Source organism: Oncorhynchus tshawytscha, linkage group LG01 (assembly GCF_018296145.1).
Source record: "Oncorhynchus tshawytscha isolate Ot180627B linkage group LG01, Otsh_v2.0, whole genome shotgun sequence".
In the NCBI taxonomy this organism is placed as follows: Eukaryota; Metazoa; Chordata; class Actinopteri; order Salmoniformes; family Salmonidae; genus Oncorhynchus; species Oncorhynchus tshawytscha.
Genome location: NC_056429.1, coordinates 38,534,677 through 38,555,472, shown reverse-complemented (window position 1 = coordinate 38,555,472; position 20,796 = coordinate 38,534,677). Strand labels below are relative to the sequence as shown.

The 20,796-nt window shown below is 43.7% G+C and overlaps 1 protein-coding gene across 4 annotated transcripts in view; it reads left to right on the top strand.

The window, feature by feature from the left end:
- The window catches only part of LOC112250445 (rho GTPase-activating protein SYDE2), a 90,203-nt gene continuing 69,407 nt past the window's right edge, over window positions 1-20,796 (top strand). Inside the window, exon 1 of one of the 4 annotated variants that reach the window (XM_024420617.2) lies at window positions 1-2,514. In XM_024420617.2, coding sequence (XP_024276385.1) covers window positions 309-2,514 — 2,206 coding nt within the window. In that variant the 5' untranslated portion in view covers window positions 1-308. The remainder of the gene's footprint in view (window positions 2,515-20,796) is intronic. The other 3 variants (XM_024420607.2, XM_024420599.2, XM_024420626.2) reach the window with 3 other exon arrangements.

Genomic DNA, 20,796 nt, shown 5'->3' with positions numbered 1-20,796 from the left:
GCGCACGAGTTTGCGCAATGCGCTCCTATCACCGCCAGAAAATATTCCAAATATTTTAACTGCAAGCACAGAGATGAGGGGAGACAGATAGCGGAGTGCGGAGGGAGTGAAAAGCGAGAGGTGCAAGTGAGCTAACAAGCTAACTAGCTATAGACAGTGAAGGGGGGCATATTAGATGTGACAGTGGAGAATGGAGAGGACACCGTACGCTCGGCGAGTTTTGTCCACAGAAAGGGTACTCAAACTCGGTCTCTACCGACCAGGGGGCGTGTGCTGAAACTGGAGAAACACCGGGTGGAAAGTAAGGAATGGCTGATCCTCTGCGGAGGACTTTACTAGCAAAACTTCGGGGGAAGAAATCCAAGAATGGGACACCGGTTGGTGGATACGGAGCTGCAGCTAATGGGTGCAGAGAAGGTAAAGAAAAAGTTTCTCAAAACCCAAACGGACAAGCTCATCGAGTAGTAATGTTCGCAGAGTTGCATTGTGTGGCAGACAATATCATGAGAGGCAACGAGAGTTATGTGAATGGGATTGTAGAAAACAAGGTTGGATCAGTTTGGGAGCAGAGCACGGTAGGAGTTGTTAAGACTAGTGTGTTTCCCCAGGAGTACGAGGCTCCAGCTACAATGCACATAAACACTAGCCGGGGGCCGGGAGACAATCAGGGCAGCGGGGGCTCGGGGTTTAGGAGTCGAGTTAATGAAGAACTCTTGGGGGTCTCACTTCAAATAGCAACGCAGTACGGGGGGCACGATAGGTACGAGATGGGCAGAATCCCTAACGGCTACTTCTCGAGACAAGTACAACAAGAACAGATCGGGAAACCGCACGAACAGAGAAAACACTTTGGCCCCATTCCGCGACAGTACGGCGCAGGGGACTCCATAGGTTTCGGTGGCAGTAGTCCTAATTATAACATTATATACCACAGACGGCCTGGTGTTGTAGATCGAGAGGGAGTTAAACTGACAGGTGGCCACTATCCTGCTTCAAAAAGTAATGGGACAAATGTCTGCTTTGACGCATATCTAAAGACTCGAGTCAGCGACGGGCAGGCAGACTCCTGCCATCAAACTGTGTACAACTACAAGGCAGAGAACGCGCAGAGGTCAATAAATTATTTAAAAGGCAAGGCAAAATTGCATCCTGGCCACAACCAAATATTGGAAACAAACGTTACAACTAACTGGATGCAAATGTATCCGCTGGGTGCCCTATGTGGACATCATCCGACCGGTAGTTACACGGAGGAAAACATTGTTATTAGAGACATCGAGCGCTACCGGAGCTCGCCTGAATTTACCGGGGACAACATTAGGGTGACACATTTGCAGAGCCCCACATTCTTCCCCACTGAATTGGAGATATGCGACGTAAACGTGGCTTCCCATTTCATATGCGCTAGAGAGGGAACACTCCGAAACAACTCTATAGATAGCGAGGATAACGATTACTATGATAACGAAATTCTCCCCTTTTACATATCGGAGTCAGTAGGACCAAGTGACAGAAAGGGCTCTGATAAAGTAGGAAGCATAGAGTCGGGAATAGATGTTCCAAAAGGACATGTCATCAGTGACAGTGTGCAGGAGACAGACAGACTACACAGCCAGTTGAAAGAGGCATATTACCTACTTATAAACGCCATGCATGATATTAGTTTTGATGGTCAGGTCAGTGTCAATGGATTTAAAGATCAGAAGAGCATGTGCTCGTGGTCCTCCTTCAAGCACGTGGGCAGTGATGCTTTGTCATCTGGAGAGTACAGTGCCCAACAGGTGTCTGACATGGACTCGCTCCCATTGTGCCTGCTGAGTGAAAATAACACTAATTTAATTTGCAAGAGCCTTGTAAACCTATCTGCTAGCAGGATTAGGGCCCCCTTACTGCGATCCACTAGTGACGGAACTATCAAACACTCCAGTGGCGTGCACAATGGGCCCTGTATCCAGGGCCTCGGTTCCCAAAGCCCTTTGGTTGTTGGGGCCTGTGAGGATGGGGATGGAGCAAATAGGCCGAAGGCTGTTGGAGCCTCTGACCCATTTGAGAAACAGACTAGCTACGATGGTGGCGCGAGCAGCGACGGCCTACTCCAAGACACCGGTGACAATGGCAAGTTAAATGAGAGTAGAGGCTCGGTCAACAGCCTTACCGGGTCGTCCGACAATGCAGAACCCCAGCAGGGTGGTAACAACAATCGGGACAGAGAGATGAGCGGTTGGACTCTGGACAAGGGAGGCTCTGCCAAGGCCCACGGTGTCACCGTCAACAAGATGCAGGAGTGGATGCACAAAGGCCGCCTACTGTCATCTGAGATGAAGCAGCGCATCGCAGGGTCCACGCCCCAACCCCATGGTGCTCATGGTGGCCTGGATAGGGCACCACGGCCCAGACAGGGCCAGGTCAGCTCAGGACCAGGTGGTTCTAAACCAGAAGCCCTGACGACCAGATTTGACAGGGCTAAACCAGCCGCAGTGGTCTCATGCCAGGGCCAGGCAACACAGAAGTCAGGTAGGAAGGCCTCTCCTGGGGTGGTGGTGGCTCCCCCAGTGGATTCACTCTCCCATCCAGGGAATCTCCCACCTGTTGTCCTCCTCCAACCTCCTTCACCCATATTAAACTACTTCGTCTGGTGGTGGTGGTCTCAATCTCCCCTCTCTGGATGCAAACCAAAGGGACGGAATGAATGCCTGTCTGACCGGCCTCTTTGCTTTCCTTAGTAGGATTCTCTAAAGTCTAACTTGTGGCGGGTTCTGGTTCTTCTCCTTCACACACTAATTTACGATACATTTTAACACTGAATATCGCATCACAGGGTTATAGAGGGTCACGCTGTAATAGTAACAATAACCACTAACTCACTCTGTTGTCTCATGCTCTTGATAACGGTGATACTGGTGGAGGTGGTGGATACAGTAGAAGTCGGAAGTTTACATACACTTAGGTTGGAGTCATTAAAACTCATTTTTCAACCACTCCACAAATGTCTTGTTAACAAACTATAGGTTTGGCAAGTCGGTTAGGACATCTACTTTGTGTATGACACAAGTAATTTTTTCAACAATTGTTTACAGACAGATTATGTCACTTATAATTCACTGTATCACAATTCCAGTGAGTCAGACGTTTTACATACACTAAGCCTTTAAACAGCTTGGAAAATTCCAGAAAATGTCATGGCTTTAGAAGCTTCTGATAGGCTAATTGACATAATTTTGAGTTAATTGGAGGTGTACCTGTGGATATATTTCAAGGCCTACCTTCAAACTCAGTGCCTCTTTGCTTCACATTATGAGAAAATCAAAAGAAATCAGCCAAGACATTAGAAAGAAAATTGTAGACCTCCACATGTCTGGTTCATCCTTGGGAGCAATTTCCAAACGCCTGAAGGTACCACGTTCATCTGTACAAACAATAGTATGCAAGTATAAACACCATGGGACCACGCAGCCGTCATACCGCACAGGAAGGAGACGCGTTCTGTCTCCTAGAGATGAACATACTTTGGTACGAAAAGTGCAAATCAATCCCAGAACAAAAGCAATGGACCTTGTGAAGATGCTGGAGGAAACAGGTACAAAAGTATCTATTTCCACAGTAAAACGAGTCCTATATTGACATAACCTGAAAGGCCGCTCATAAAACCGCCATAAAAAAGCCAGACTACGATTTGCAACTGCACGTAGGGACAAATATCCTACTTTTTGGAGAAATGTCCTCAGGTCTGATGAAACAAAAATACAACTGTTTGTTCATAATGACCATTGTTATGTTTGGAGGAAAAAGGGGGATGCTTGCAAGCCGAAGAACACCATGCCAACCGTAAAGCACGGGGGTGGCAGAATTATGTTGTGGGGGTGCTTTGCTGCAGAAGGGACTGGTGCACGTCACAGAATAGATGGCATCATGAGGATGGAAAATGATGTGGATATATTGAAGCAACATCTCAAGACATCAGTCAGGAAGTTAAAGCTTGGTCGCAAATGGGTCTTCCAAATGGACAATGACCCCAAGCATACTTCCAAAGTTGTGGCAAAATGGCTTAAGGACAACAAAGTCAAGGTATTGGAGTGGCCATCACAAAGCCCTGATCTCAATACTATAGAAAATTTGTGGGCAGAACTGAAAAAGTGTGTGCAAGCAAGGAGGTCTACAAACCTGACTCCGTTACACCAGCTCTTTCAGGAGGAATGGGCCAAAAGTCACCCAACTTATTGTGGGAACCTTGTGGAAGGCTACCTGAAATGTTTGACCCAAGTTAAACAATTTAAAAGGAAATGCTACCAAATACTAATTGAGTGTATGTAAACTTCTGACCCATTGGGAATGTGATGAAAAATATTAAAGCTGAAATAAATCATTCTCTATACTATTATTCTGACATTTCACATTCTTAAAAATAAAGTGGTGATCCTAACTGACCTAAGACAGGGACATTTTTACTCTGATTATATGTCAGGAATTGTGAAAAACTGAGTTTAAATGTATTTGGCTGAGGTGTATGTAAACATTCGACTTCAACTGTATGTATAAAAAATGGCTCTTGAACAATAAATATAATAATGTGTATTAATGTTTAATGTTGCTTACCAGCAAAAATTGAGATGAAAACATTGTATAATAAACACAAATGGATATCCTGTTTTGATATTACCATGTTAGAAAACCTATCCCTGTCATGTCCGGTTGTTGTTCCATTGTGTGTGTGTGTGTGTGTGTGTGTGTGTGTGTGTGTGTGTGTGTGTGTGTGTGTGTGTGTGTGTGTGTGCGTGTGTGTGTGTGTGTGTGTGTGTGTGTGTGTGTGTGCGTGTGTGCGTGTGTGTGTGTGACTGTGGTGGGTTGAGAGTCTGGTCCAGGGTAAACCAATAGGGCGTTAGGCCACGTGCTGGGTGCTGTTGTTGACTCTCTCTGGTGCAGTGCTAGAAATAGTGTGATCTCCGGACTGCAGCGGAAATGCCTCTCTGTTTGTCTTTAGAGACACATATTTCCCTCACAGCGTGCAATCACACGGCAGCAATATTTGTGACCTGTTGCCACAAGAAAACACTGTTAGAAAATATAAATATAAACCATATTTATGTTTGTTTATCTTCCCCTTTGTACTTTTTTTTTTGCACATAATATGACATTTGAAATGTCTTTATTTCACTTTTGTTTATTATTATCGCTTGCTTTGGCAAAAATATGTTTCCCATGCCAATAAAGCCCTTAAATTGAATTTATTCAAGAGGGGGGGGGGAGAGAGAGGGGAGGGGTGCTGCTAACCTTCTACTCTCTCTTTTTCTACTCTCTCATATCTGTATCTCTCCTCATCTTTCTCTCTTTTTTTCCATCTCTGTCACTCTATTCATCTTTTTATACTCTACTCTCTTCTTCTGTCATCGTAGAGAAGTTCAATCACTTCTGAGCTTTTCCACTGTCCAACCATACATGTTGAAGTTGACAAACATGAGAAGAAAGAGAGGGGAGAGAGAGATACAGGCCTCTAGGCTATTTCTGCTGTGTACGAACTGGGATGTATAGAAAAGACTAGCTCAGGAACCTGGGAAGGGAAGGTGTCTCTCAATTCAATTCAAGGGCTTTATTGGCATGGGAAACAAATGTTAACATTGCCAAAGCAAGTGAAGTAGATAATAAACAAAAGTGAAATAAACAATAAAAATTAACAGGGAACATTACACTCACAGAAGTTCCAAAAGAATCAAGACATTTCAAATATTATATTATGTCTATATACAGTATTGTAATGATGTCCAAATAGTTCAAGTATAAAAGGGAAAATAAATCAACATAAATATGGGCTGTATTTACAATGGTGTTTGTTCTTCACCGATTGCCCTTTACTTGTGGCAACAGGTCACAAATATTGCTGCTGTGATGACACACTGTGGGATTTCACCCAGTAGATATGGGAGTTTATCAAAATTGGGTTTGTTTTCAAATTCATTGTTGATCTGTGTAATCTGAGGGAAATATGTGTCTCTAATATGGTCATACATTTGGCACGAGATTAGGAAGTGCAGCTCCGTTTCCACCTCATTCCACCTCTCTCTGTAGGTTGTTGTTGGGGATAGGAAAGAAGAAAGTGGGGGGATTGGGCTGTCATTCCCCCCCCCCCTCCTTACTACATAAGTTTACCCAACCCACATCTCCATGGTAACTTGCATTTTAAAAGGACCTGGGAGTGAATATTTAGAATGCCATTCGTGTTGTTTAACATGATTGCACCCTGTTACTTAATTCCTCAGTATGAATGAACAAAATGGGGAGTGATGAAGTATTTACCAAGGTCAGCCCTAGAGCTTATTCTACCCCTGTGGGTGGGTGGGTGGGTGGGTCACTCACTCACTCACTCACTCACTCACTCACTCACTCACTCACCACTCACACCACTCACTCACTCACTCACTCACTCACTCACTCACTCACTCACTCACTCACTCACTTTAAAAAAGAAATGCACAAACCTCTCAAAGCGTGACTCAATTGCTACCCCCAGACGATAAACTCTCCTTTTATAGGCTCCCTCTTAATTTATGTAGATGTTTATATGTGTCTGGGCTGACAGTAACAGCGATCCCTTTTAATCCCCCTCCTGGTTTTTTAAATTGGAAATTAGAATTCACTTTGAATTCAGGAAAATCATTCATTTGATTTGGAGTGTAAATTATATTTTACGACAGTCGTTTTAAAGTCTAGTGTGAAAATCCTCTTCTGATTCATCACCTACACTATACTTGCTATTCACAGTGATGTGAGTCTGAGTGTCTAGGGAAGTAGGTTACAATAGACTAGTGAGAAGTTGTCAGATGTCTTATCGTGTGTGTGTGTGTGTGTGTGTGTGCGTGTTTGTGTGTACGTACACGTGTGTGTGCATGCCATGCATGCGTGTGTGAAGTGAGACCAAGGTTATTGTAGTAAACAAAAACTGAAAATAAAATAAAAACTACATCACATAGATTTTTTTGTTGTTGAAATGACGTGGTAACAATGTTGATTAAACCAGTTTATGCCCAGTGGGTAGCTTGTGTATCATTATCACTAGCTATCACTAGCTATCACTAGCTATCACTAGCTATCACTAGCTGTCACTAGCTGTCACTAGCTGTCACTAGCTGTCACTAGCTGTCACTAGCTGTCACTAGCTGTCACTAGCTGTCACTAGCTGTCACTAGCTGTCACTAGCTGTCACTAGCTGTCACTAGCTGTCACTAGCTAACAGGGAAGAAATCAGAGGGCGAGCACGGAGCGTGACTGGACCAAGCTAGAACAGCTTGTGAAGTTGCCGGACCCGTTCGCAACCCACAGCCACCAACTTGCTGACTCGCGACTGGGCCAAGCTAGAGCAGCTTGTGAAGTTGCTGGAGCCGTTCGCAATCCACACTGAGCACCTTCAAACTGACAGCCACTTGCTGTCTGACGTAGTGCAATGCATTTTCAACCTTGAGTAACACTTGCAGTCAACTACTTTTGCAAAACAGTTGTCACATGCTTTGTAAACCCCTGGTGTAGACAAATTGTGAAATGCTTCCTTAGCTTCCCAACAAAGCAGAGAGAAAAATAGAAAAAGAATAGAAAAAAATAACACGAAGAATAAATAAAATGAGTAATGATAACTTGGCCGTATACAGTGCATTCGGAAAGTATTCAGACTAGTGATGTGCCGATACCGATATCTGATATTTTCCTTGCCCCCCAAAATTATACCTATAACTGATATTTAACATTTTAGCTGCCTTTTAAACATTCTAGTACAGTTAAATAGTTAACACACACTCATGGACACAGTAGTCTAAGGCATTGCATTTCAGTGCAAGACGTGTCACTACAGTCCCTGGTTTGAATCCAGGCTCTATCACACCCGGCCGTGATTGGGCTCACGTATGGCGGCACACAATTGGCCCAGCGTCGTCCGGGTTTGGCCCGGGGTAGGCTGTCATTGTAAGTAAGAATTTATTCTTATCTGACTTGCCTAGTTAAATAAAAGTTACACACACACCACACACTGACCAAAAAGTTATTTTGCTGACATGTACGTGTGTCCCGTTACCAGTAAAACATAATCAAAACCTATTTCTTTCACTTACTTGCTGTGCTGTTTCATTGTTCATTTGCTCAGTCGTTTCATTCTCAACCAGGATTTCTATGGAACGCCGTTTGGGTCTTTGCGTGTCAAAAAAGATACACGTCAAATAACACTGTATGAGTGTCAAATATCACTATTTGATGTGTAAAATAACACTGAGTGTCAAATAACACTATTTGATGTGTAACATAACACTGAGTGTCAAATAACACTATTTGACGTGTCAAATAAGCTTGTTGACCAATCAGGACCTGAATATGACTGCACGTCACATAATAATTTAACATGTTCATGTATTTTTTACGTAGTTATTACACATTGATTACACTATCACTTGTATTTCATATGTCACAACGATTCATCGATACGTATGCTATGATGCTGGTGAAGTTGTCTTGCGCACCTACAGTGCTGGTCAATAAAAAAAGCTAGCTAGCTCATGGATGAAAAAAATATATATTCCCCAAAAACATAGCAAAATGACATCTGTTTCAGTAGCTATATAGTTAGCTAGCTAACTATATAGCTAGGGGTCATCATCTAAAATAACCCTAATTTACAAGACAGTTCTTATTTGATTAAATGGTGGTCGGCCCCATCTATGTGAAGCTGGCCACAATAAAGATTAGCCACAATAGTGGACTTTGCTGTTAGTCTTCAAAATCAAAGTATGTCTTTGACAGTGATGCAAATTAATTCAAATAGTAGAATTGTGCCATAATTGAATAGATCATGCTTTAACAAGGTCGGAATGTTGTTATATAAAATCAACAAAAGACAATAATTTGTTCACTTGACAAAAATCATTTGAAATCACACTGAATGTATTATACTTTAGAATTACATTGGGGGCATACTTATTTCACTGTACAACCTTACCTATGGATTGTGGATCAATGACATGGGGTATCAGTCTACTCAGACACCCAGAGAACATTAGCGCCGTAGCTCTTATTGGGGGACTCTGAAACAACTGTGAATTGAGCCACAATTATCTATGTGTATTAAACACTATTTCTGAGGAAAAACAATACTGCGAGGATGTTTTGGAGTCTGATAACTCTGAGGAGGATGTTGGGAAAAAATATTTGAGGTATTGAGTAGACTGATACCCCATTGCATTGATCCCCAAACCTTAGGTAAAGCTGTACAGTGCAATAAAAATGTCATTACACACAATAGGCTGACTGGGGAGGTGATGTCATACAGTCACAGTCCCGCGATAAGAGCTACAGCGCTAATATTTGCGTAAACTCTTTACAGTTGTGTTCTGTGGGTGACACAGAGTAGACTGATACCCCATTTCATTGCTTCCAATTCCAACCTTGTTTAACATTATCTAGTCTAAATATGGCATGATTCCACTAATTGTAACCTTCTGCATCACTTTCAAAGAGGTACTTTTATTTTGAAGGCAAACTGCAAATTCCACTATTGTGCCAAATCCTTATTGTTTCTAGCTTCACAACACATAAATCAAATCAAATCAAATTTTATTTGCGAGTGTAGCGAAATGCTTGTGCTTCTAGTTCCGACAATGCAGTAATAACCAACAAGTAATCTAACTAACAATTCCAAAACTACTGTCTTATACACAGTGTAAGGGGATAAAGAATATGTACATAAGGATATATGAATGAGTGATGGTACAGAGCAGCATAGGCAAGATACAGTAGCTGATATCGAGTACAGTATATACATATGAGATGAGTATGTAAACAAAGTGGCATAGTTAAAGTGGCTAGTGATACATGTATTACATAAGGATGCAGTCGATGATATAGAGTACAGTATATACGTATGCATATGAGATGAATAATGTAGGGTAAGTAACATTATATAAGGTAGCATTGTTTATATATTTACATAATTTCCCATCAATTCCCATTATTAAAGTGGCTGGAGTTGAGTCAGTGTCATTGTCAGTGTGTTGGCAGCAGCCACTCAATGTTAGTGGTGGCTGTTTAACAGTCTGATGGCCTTGAGATTGAAAAACAGCTTCTGTCTCTCGGTTCCAGCTTTGATGCACCTGTACTGACCTCGCCTTCTGGATGATAGCGGGGTGAACAGGCAGTGGCTCGGGTGGTTGATGTCCTTGATGATCTTTATGGCCTTCCTGTAACATCGGGTGGTGTAGGTGTCCTGGAGGGCAGGTAGTTTGCCCCCGGTGATGCGTTGTGCAGACCTCACTACCCTCTGGAGAGCCTTACGGTTGAGGGCGGAGCAGTTGCCGTACCAGGCGGTGATACAGCCCGCCAGGATGCTCTCGATTGTGCATCTGTAGAAGTTTGTGAGTGCTTTTGGTGACAAGCCGAATTTCTTCAGCCTCCTGAGGTTGAAGAGGCGCTGCTGCGCCTTCTTCACGATGCTGTCTGTGTGAGTGGACCAATTCAGTTTGTCTGTGATGTGTATGCCGAGGAACTTAAAACTTGCTACCCTCTCCACTACTGTTCCATCGATGTGGATAGGGGGGTGTTCCCTCTGCTGTTTCCTGAAGTCCACAATCATCTCCTTAGTTTTGTTGACGTTGAGTGTGAGGTTATTTTCCTGACACCACACTCCGAGGGCCCTCACCTCCTCCCTGTAGGCCGTCTCGTCGTTGTTGGTAATCAAGTCTACCACTGTTGTGTCGTCCGCAAACTTGATGATTGAGTTGGAGGCGTGCGTGGCCACGCAGTCGTGGGTGAACAGGGAGTACAGGAGAGGGCTCAGAATGCACCCTTGTGGGGCCCCAGTGTTGAGGATCAGCGGGGAGGAGATGTTGTTGCCTACCCTCACCACCTGGGGGCGGCCCGTCAGCAAGTCCAGTACCCAGTTGCACAGGGCGGGGTCGAGACCCAGGGTCTCGAGCTTGATGACGAGCTTGGAGGGTACTATGGTGTTGAATGCCGAGCTGTAGTCGATGAACAGCATTCTCACATAGGTATTCCTCTTGTCCAGATGGGTTAGGGCAGTGTGCAGTGTGGTTGAGATTGCATCGTCTGTGGACCTATTTGGGCGGTAAGCAAATTGGAGTGGGTCTAGGGTGTCAGGTAGGGTGGAGGTGATATGGTCCTTGACTAGTCTCTCAAAGCACTTCATGATGACGGATGTGAGTGCTACGGGGCGGTAGTCGTTTAGCTCTGTTACCTTAGCTTTCTTGGGAACAGGAACAATGGTGGCCCTCTTGAAGCATGTGGGAACAGCAGGCTGGTATAGGGATTGATTGAATATGTCCGTAAACACACCGGCCAGCTGGTCTGCGCATGCTCTGAGGGCGCGGCTGGGGATGCCGTCTGGGCCTGCAGCCTTGCGAGGGTTAACACGTTAAATGTCTTACTCACCTCGGCTGCAGTGAAGGAGAGACCGCATGTTTTCATTGCAGGCCGTGTCAGTGGCACTGTATTGTCCTCAAAGCGGGCAAAAAAGTTATTTAGTCTGCCTGGGAGCAAGACATCCTGGTCCATGACTGGGCTGGATTTCTTCCTGTAGTCCGTGATTGACTGTAGACCCTGCCACATGCCTCTTGTGTCTGATCCGTTGAATTGAGATTCTACTTTGTCTCTGTACTGACGCTTAGCTTGTTTGATAGCCTTGCGGAGGGAATAGCTGCACTGTTTGTATTCAGTCATGTTACCAGACACCTTGCCCTGATTAAAAGCAGTGGTTTGCGCTTTCAGTTTCACACGAATGCTGCCATCAATCCACGGTTTCTGGTTAGGGAATGTTTTAATTGTTGCTATGGGAACGACATCTTCAACGCACGTTCTAATGAACTCGCACACCGAATCAGCGTATTCGTCAATGTTGTTATCTGACGCAATACGAAACATCTCCCAGTCCACGTGATGGAAGCAGTCTTGGAGTGTGGAGTCAGCTTGGTCGGACCAGCGTTGGACAGACCTCAGTGTGGGAGCCTCTTGTTTTAGTTTCTGTCTGTAGGCAGGGATCAACAAAATGGAGTCGTGGTCAGCTTTTCCGAAAGGGGGGCGGGGCAGGGCCTTATATGCGTCGCGGAAGTTAGAGTAACAATGATCCAAGGTCTTTCCACCCCTGGTTGCGCAATCGATATGCTGATCAAATTTAGGGAGTCTTGTTTTCAGATTAGCCTTGTTAAAATCCCCAGCTACAATGAATGCAGCCTCCGGATAAATCGTTTCCAGTTTGCAGAGAGTTAAATAAAGTTAGTTCAGAGCCATCGATGTGTCTGCTTGGGGGGGGATATATACGGCTGTGATTATAATCGAAGAGAATTCTCTTGGTAGATAATGCGGTCTACATTTGATTGTGAGGAATTCTAAATCAGATGAACAGAAGGATTTGAGTTCCTGTATGTTTCTTTCATCACACCATGTCACGTTAGTCATAAGGCATACGCCCCCGCCCCTCTTCTTACCAGAAAGATGTTTGTTTCTGTCGGCGCGATGCGTGGAGAAACCCGTTGGCTGCACTACCTCGGATAGCGTCTCTCCAGTGCTTATAACGTTAGCTTTGGGCAACAGGGTTAAGTGGCTGGCTAGCTATTTATTTTCATGAACTGAAGTTCAATTTCAATAGGCGAACAACAAGTGGCTACCAAGTGGCTAACAAATAATGATAACAAATTTATTACTAACTCAGTATTGTAAACACATCGTTTGTGGCTGGTGTTTGCTTGTTTGCATACTTTTTTGAACAGCTTTGACAGCACGTGCAAATTCAGAACACACAACATTCTATAAGCTTATGTAACGGGTCAAATCGTGTTATTTGACGTGTATCCTTTTTGACCAGCATTGACCCAAACTACGTTCCATAGTATGTCATGACGCTAATAGCAGTGACGCTATCACTGTGTAACTCCGGTAGGGCAACATCTGAAAAATAGCGCACCTGGTAGTGTGTACCAGTGCTTGACCAGTCGGCGAAAGCCAACATCACCCACGATAGAGAACAAATTGATTGTCAAGGTGTCACTCCCTGACCTTAGAGATCCTTATTTATTCTCTATGTTTGGTTGGGTCAGGGTGTGACTTGGGTGGGAAAATCTGTTTTCTATTTCTTTGATTTTTTTGTCGAGTGTGGTTCCCAATCAGAGGCAGCTGTCTATCGTTGTCTCTGATTGGGGATCATACATAAGTTGTGATTTTCCGTTTAGGTTTTGTGGGGTGTTATTTTTGGTTTAGTGTCTGTGCCTGACGTAACTGTTCACTTTCTTTTTCGCTTTGTTATTTTTGTTTGAGTGTTTTTTTGATAATAAATATCATGAACACTTTCCACGCTGCACTTTGGTCCTCTCCTTTTACAAACGAGAGCTGTTACACAAGGACGTACATCTTGGCGTTAATGGGTTTCGCCTTTGAGTTGTCTCACTGAAATGTTCTTACTCTTTCAAATGACTGCGCGACTTGTTGACTGCTCCATCCACACAGCAGACATTGTGGGCTAGGTTAGGAATGCTGTGTTGCACGTGTAGCGCAAAGTTTTACGTGGCGTCATTACTTCATGTACTTACGTTATATAGGTATGCATGTCAGCTTTGACATCGGTTTTGCACATCGGCGTTAAACTAGACATCGGGCTGATACGATGTTGTCATTTTTAGCTAATATCGTCCGATTCCGATATGTTCACCAATATATCGTGCCATCCCTAATTCACATGACAGCCCACTTGGAGTTTACCAAAAGGCAGTTAAAGGACTCTCAGACCATGAGAAACAAGATTATCTGGTCTGATGAACTCAAGATTGAACTCTTTGGCCTGAATGCTAAGTGTCACGTCTGGAGGGAACCTTGCACCATCCCTATGTTGAAGCATGGTGGTGGTGGCAGCATCATGCTGTGGGGATGTTTTTCAGCGGCAGGGACTGGGAGACTAGTCAGGATCGAGGGAAAGAAGAAAGTGCGCCAAGTACAGAGAGCTCCTTGATGAAAACCTGCTCCAGAGTGCTCAGGACCTCAGACTGTGGCGAACGTTCACCTTCCAACAGAACAACAACCCTAAGCACACAGCTACAACAATGCAGGATTGGGTTCGGGACAAGTCTCTGAATGTCCTTGAGTGGCCCAGACAGTGTCCGGACTTGAACCTGATCGAACATCTCTGGAGAGACCTGAAAATAGCTGTGACGCAGCGATGCTCCCCATCCAACCTGACAGCTTGAGAGGATCTGCAGAGAAGAATGGGAGAAACGCCCCAAATACAGTTGTGCCAAGCTTCTAGCGTCATAACCAAGAAGACTCAAGGCTGTAATTGCTGCCAAAGGTGCTTCAACAAAGTACTGATTAAAGGATCTGAATGCTTATGTAAATGTGATTTGTTTTGTGTATTTTTTTATACATTTGCAAAAATGTCTAAAAACCTGTTTTTACTTTGTCATTATGCGGTATATTGTGTGTAGATTGATGAGGGGGGAAATAAACAATTTCATCTCATTTAGAACAAGGCTGTAACCTAACAAAATGTGGGAAAAGTCAAGCGGTCTGAATACTTTCCTGAATGCACCGTATAGCCATGCTAGCCAGCAGGGTAAAACACCCACCTGCTGTTTGAACTTTGAAAATGAGACTTTCTCTGTATCCCTGCCTCTCCTTTTCTCAGTTCCTGTCATGCCTCCGTCTGTGGCTCAGTCTGTTTCCCTCGTAATATTTGTCCGTGGTCACACTATATAACTTATAAGGTCGTAAAGGCTTCATAAACCCTTGACATAGATGTTTCACAAATAATAGATGTTTCACATACTTTATAAAGGTGACATATCTGGTCTTAAGAGCTGATGCTTTTCAAAATGGTGGCATAGCCCTTTTGCCATAACACATAACCCAGGGTAAAGTGATCTCCCTTGCTCTTGTTAATCTATTAAAGTTGCTACAAAATCAAAAAGGAAGGAAATATGTCATCTGATCCTCTTTACCTACTTCCCTCCACTGTTAAGTCATGTTGTTAAGACTGTCGCTCTCAGTGTCTGTATCACGCCAAGTCTTGTTACTGAGCTGCATGGTTTTCTCTCACAAACATACACAGCACCAGTTCCAGGTTACCAGGTACAATGCTTCCTCTTGTCTGCTGTTTGTGTAGGTGGATAGATTTATGGGATGCTGGTGATGCTAATGACAGATCAGGTGATGAATGAGGTAGAGGAGGCACCAGGGTGGCAGAGCCAGACATCTTAATGTAGAAGATGACTCGACTATGAATCATACGATACTCTCCAAGTCAAAGTCAAGCACCAGCATCTTCATTTTCATCTGATGACTTAGTCAGGAAGCTGTCTGTCTGTTTTGGGGTTTTTGTTGTTTAAGATTCCAAAGAAAAGGAAATAGCTGTATGATTGAATAGGCAGGAGAGAATTATTCTTGTTCTTTTCTTTTGAATTCTATGTGAACAGGAGGGTGAAACTGTTTCCAATTCTCACCCTTGCAACAGGGTGGCAGGGTCATGTGATTGCATGGAAGAGGACTGACTGACACACACACACACACACACACACCAGTGTGTTATTTAACCAGGCCATCTGTTACCCCTAAGGTCTTGAATGTTCATTGGGCAGGAAGGACACTCTCCGAGACACAGTGGTACAGCACTCACTCTGCGTGACTTTTAATTGGCCTGCACTGTGTGTCTGTCTGTCTGTTTGTATGTGTGTGTGTGGAGACCATTATGGACACTGGTGGTGAAGGTCACCAGACTCTCACGCCAAATAGCAGCTCGGGTCGAATGAAGCCTCAGGATAACTACTGTTATCTTGGGGTCGGGTCAGGGTATACACACACAAACAGCGCACACACACCGTGCTCACACTCATACTGCGCTCACACGCTGGTGTTGGGGTCTACCCAGTTTAAATGTTTTTCACCATTTCTTTAGTTCTCACACAGCTTACTGAGTTGATGGATGATAGGAGTAACTTTTCTAGAACACGCAGAAGTTATTTTTCAGTTGGCTCTTTCCTGCCTGAGGCTCCATGGCAAAGGTGTTGTCCTACAACCAGAGTATTTTTTATTTTCAAAGCATCGTATGTTGATATGAAGGGCATATGCGTTTACAGTTTGAGTGCGATGGTACAGTAGATAGTAGCAAAGGGAAAGAGTAGTGTTAGGGGAAGGTGGTGCCGTGCCGTGTGTGATGGAGGTCTAGGAGAAGGCTGTAAATCTAGAGGAGCTGTGGTCTGGAATGTTCTACGTGTTGGCGCACGATCCCTCTCTCTTAATGAAAGACCCCTTAAAGGAGACAGCTCTGCAGTGACCAGCTCAACTCACACTGGGCTGTAAGACTGCTGCCTCTAATTCAACTTGAGCTAAGACTAGGGCTGTTGCGGTTACCGTATTACTGCCACACCGGCAGTCATGACGCATGACCGCAGTCAAATTCTACTTGACCGCTGAGTCACGGTAATCTCCTCCTATTCGCTCTGTACACAAATGGCGCTGATGCGGGGGAAGTACCCAACTCGCTAACGACCGCCAGCTCACTAATGGCCTGGTACTCAGCGCTCTTGTCCCTTCATTCTCATGATACAAATGCACTCAAAAATCACATCAAACACTTATCATCAAAACAGTTTCACACTTTTAAAACTAATAAATTGTAATGTGCTTACTGTGAGATGCCTAAGACAGCACTACAGGGAGACAGGATGGACAGCTGATTGTCCTCGGAGTGGCAGACCACTTATAACAACACCTGCACAGGATCGGTACATCCGAACATCACACCTGCGGGACAGGTACAGGATGGCAACAACAACTGCCCGACTTACACCAGGAACGCACAATCCCTCCATCAGTGCTGTCTGTCCGCAATAGGCTGAGAGAGGCTGGACTGAGGACTTATAGGCCTGTTGTAAGGCAGATACGTGGTTTTGTCTCACCAGGGTTGATGGTCGGATTCGCGTTTATCTTCGAAGGAATGAGCGTTACACCGAGGCCTGTACTCTGGAGCGGGATCGATTTGGAGGTGGAGGGTCCGTCATGATCTTGGGCGGTGTGTCACAGCATCATCGGACTGAGCTTGTTGTCATTGCAGGCAATCTCAATGCTGTGTGTTACAGAGAAGACATCCTCCTCCCTCATGTGGTACCCTTCCTGCAGGCTCATCCTGACATGACCCTCCAGCATGACAATGCCACCAGCCATACTGCTCGTTCTGTGCGTGATTTCCTGAAAGATAGGAATGTCAGTGTTCTGCCACGGCCAGCGAAGAGCCGGGATCTCAATCCATTTGAGCATGTCTGGGACCTGTTGGATCAGTGGGTGAGGCCTCCCAATCACCCCCCCCCCTTTGTTCAGGGACACATTATTCCATTTCTGTTAGTCACATGTCTGTGGAACTTGTTCAGTTTGTGTCTCAGTTGTTGAATCTTGTTATGTTCATACAAATATTTACACATTAAGTTTACTGAAAATACACGCAGTTGACAGTGAGAGGAGTTTATGAGCCCAAGCCCCCAAAAAAGCCTGAATTAAAATAAAGATTGTGCCATTATACAATACATAACCTAATAGCACAGCAAAAAAAAAAAGATTTAAGATGTCTTTGGTACATAATTGGTGTAGCCTATAGGCCACTGCAAATTTTGGGGGGGATTTGTTATTATTTATATTTCACCCCATTTTTCTCCCCAATTGGTAGTTACTATGTTGTCTCACCCCTACAAATACCCAACGGGTTCAGGAGAGGCGAAGGTTGAGACATGCATCCTCCAAATCATGACCTGCCAAGCAGCACTGTGCTGCTTCTTCACACACTGCTCACTTAACCTGGAAGCCAGCCTTGCCAATGTTTCGGGGAAAACACTGTTCGACTGACAACCGAGGTCAGCTTGCAGGCACCCGGCCCACCACAAGGAGTCGCTAGAGCGTGTTGAGCCAAGGAAAGCCCCCCCGGCCAAGCCCTACCCTATCCTGAACGACACTGGGACAATTGTGCACTGCCCTATGGGGCTCAACGGTCATGGCCGGATCGAACCCCAGGCTGTAGTGGCGCCTCAGTTCTGCGATGCAGTGCCTTAGACCACTGCTCCATTCGGGAGGAAGCTACTGCAAAATTAAGCTAACTCTAATAATCACCTTTGACTGTGGACTGAATTAATATGCATACTGGATGGACTGGTTACCTTATTCAAACTTTATATCCATGAGCCTGGTCTATTTGAGCCAGCTGTCTATTTCCTTAATGCACACAGCTTTTGTCATTTCAACCCCAAAAATCTACGTGATGACATTTAATCAATGTGGAAAACGAATTGGATTTGCAAAAAGTCATCAACATAAGGGCATTTTAAACCATCCATAAAGCATGGTGAAATGTTTTGTTGATTTCATGTTGAATTCACAACTCAACCAAATGTAATTCAAAACTAGATGATGAAATGACGTATTTGCCCAGTGGGATGCTATTCTGTTCTTCTGATATACATTTTCTTCATATCATATTGTTTCTTTAGACCTGCCTAACATAAATAATGGATTCATTGTGATGGTGTATATAAAATGGATTGACAGTGCCTTGCAAATGTATTCATCCCTCTTGGCGTTTTTCCTATTTTGTTGCATTACAACCTGTAATTTAAAATGTATTTTTATTTGGATTTCATATAATGGACATACACAAAATAGTCCAAATTGGTGAAGTGAAATGAAAAAAATAACTTATTTCAAAAACAAAAAACAAAAACGGAAAAGTGGTGCGTGCATATGTATTCACCCCATTTGCTATGAAGCCCCTAAATAAGATCTGGTGCAACCAATTACCTTCAGAAGTCACATAATTAGTTAAATAAAGTCCACCTGTGTGCAATCTAAGTGTCACATGATCTGTCACATGATCTCAGTATTTTTAGGTCAGGAACAAAGTTGAGGAGAAGTACACATCAGGGTTGGGTTATAAAAAAAATATCTGAAACTTTGGACTTCATTAAATCCATTATTTTAAAAAATTGAAAGAATATGGCACCACAATGGCAGTGGTGGAAAAAGTACCCAATTGTCATACTTGAGTAAAAGTATTTGTTTTAATTTATGGATAGCTAGGGGCACACTCCAACACAATTTATAAATGAAGCATTTGTGTTTAGTGAGTCTGACAGATCAGAGGCAATAGGGATGACCAGGGATGTTATCTTGATAAGTGCATTCATTTGACAATCGTCCTGTCCTGCTAGCCATTCAAAATGTAACAAGTACTTTTGAGTGTCAGGGAAAATGTATGGCGTAAAGTACATCATTTTCTTTTAGGGATGTAGTTAAGTAAAAGTTGTCACATAGAAATACCCCAAAAAACGACAAGTAGAACTTTAAAGTATTTGTAATGAAGTACTTTACTCCACTGCCATGCGGTAGCAGAGAGCACAGTCTGTGGGTTGGTTGGGTGGCTGGAGTAAGTTCCTTAATAAAGTAACTGGTTGACTGTAACCGTGCCAAAAAAGAAGGGACATGTCTGAATTTTGACACTTTAGCAAGTCTTTATTCATATAAAACATTTAAATATCAGAGACACAAAATGCACTCATTTCGTGGAACTTTAGTCAGCACCTGCTAAATCTAACAGGACATCTCCTTTACTCAGCACCTGCTAAAGCTAACAGGCCAGTCCCTAAACTTTAGCACAAGCTAAAGTAAACAGGCCAGTCCCTAAACTTAGTACAAGCTAAAGCTAACAGGCCAGTCCCTAAACTTAGCACAAGCTAAAGCTAACAGGCCAGTCCCTAAACTTAGCACAAGCTAAAGCTAACAGGCCATCTCCTTTACTCAGCACCTGCTAAAGCTAACAGGCCAGTCCCTAAACTTTAGCACAAGCTAAAGCTAACAGGCCAGTCCCTAAACTTAGCACAAGCTAAAGCTAACAGGCCATCTCCTTTACTCAGCACCTGCTAAAGCTAACAGGCCAGTCCCTAAACTTTAGCACAAGCTAAAGTAAACACACCATCCCTTCCAAGAGGACATGAGCTTAAGCTGAGCTAATACTAACACACTGCTGGCTCGCTCACTGTAAACAGATTCCTGGCGTGCTTCTTGCTTAGTTGTAGTAAATATAAATGTGGCGAAGCACTTTAAGATTTTTGGTATCCTTGAAGTGTGCAGAGTCAGACTTTTTGAATTGAAGTGGTTACCTCTTTAATGTATGTGTGTTCCTGTACGCAGATAAGAGTGTATTATGAAAGGCTGTCTGTTCATTTGATTGGTCGACATTTTTGGACTTGTATTTTTCCATATATTGACACATCCTATGTGTTTTAATCAACTATATTCACTGAGTTTGTCTGATGCTTTAAGCACACATAATTAAAGACACACAAATGACTTGAGGGTGTCTGACCAGCAATTGATTTGATTGTGCTGGGCCAGGCACAGACTTGCTGTGCTGTGTTTAAAAAATAAAGATAGCGAGTGACTGTGACTAGCACCCGTTGTCTCACTGCTGCAGCGATCACCACAGAACATCAAAGTGTTTATCAAATTACTGACGTGGTAGATTCGGATGTGACAAAAATGACAGATGTGTTGTTTTATGCTTGTGCACATAATTACATTACCCGACCTCCCCAGAAAAACAAATCCTGTCTGAATAGGGCACAATAGTGCCTGACCTATAGCCAGGGCTGATCTTTGCCATTCTGCCACCATAGGTGAGACCAAAAAATGTTGCCCCCGCAAAACTAGAATAGTCCCCGTAAGCAAGACGTCTAAAATACATAATTTAAACCAAAAATTATGTTTAAAAGGCATCGATGTCGGTCCATGCTTACT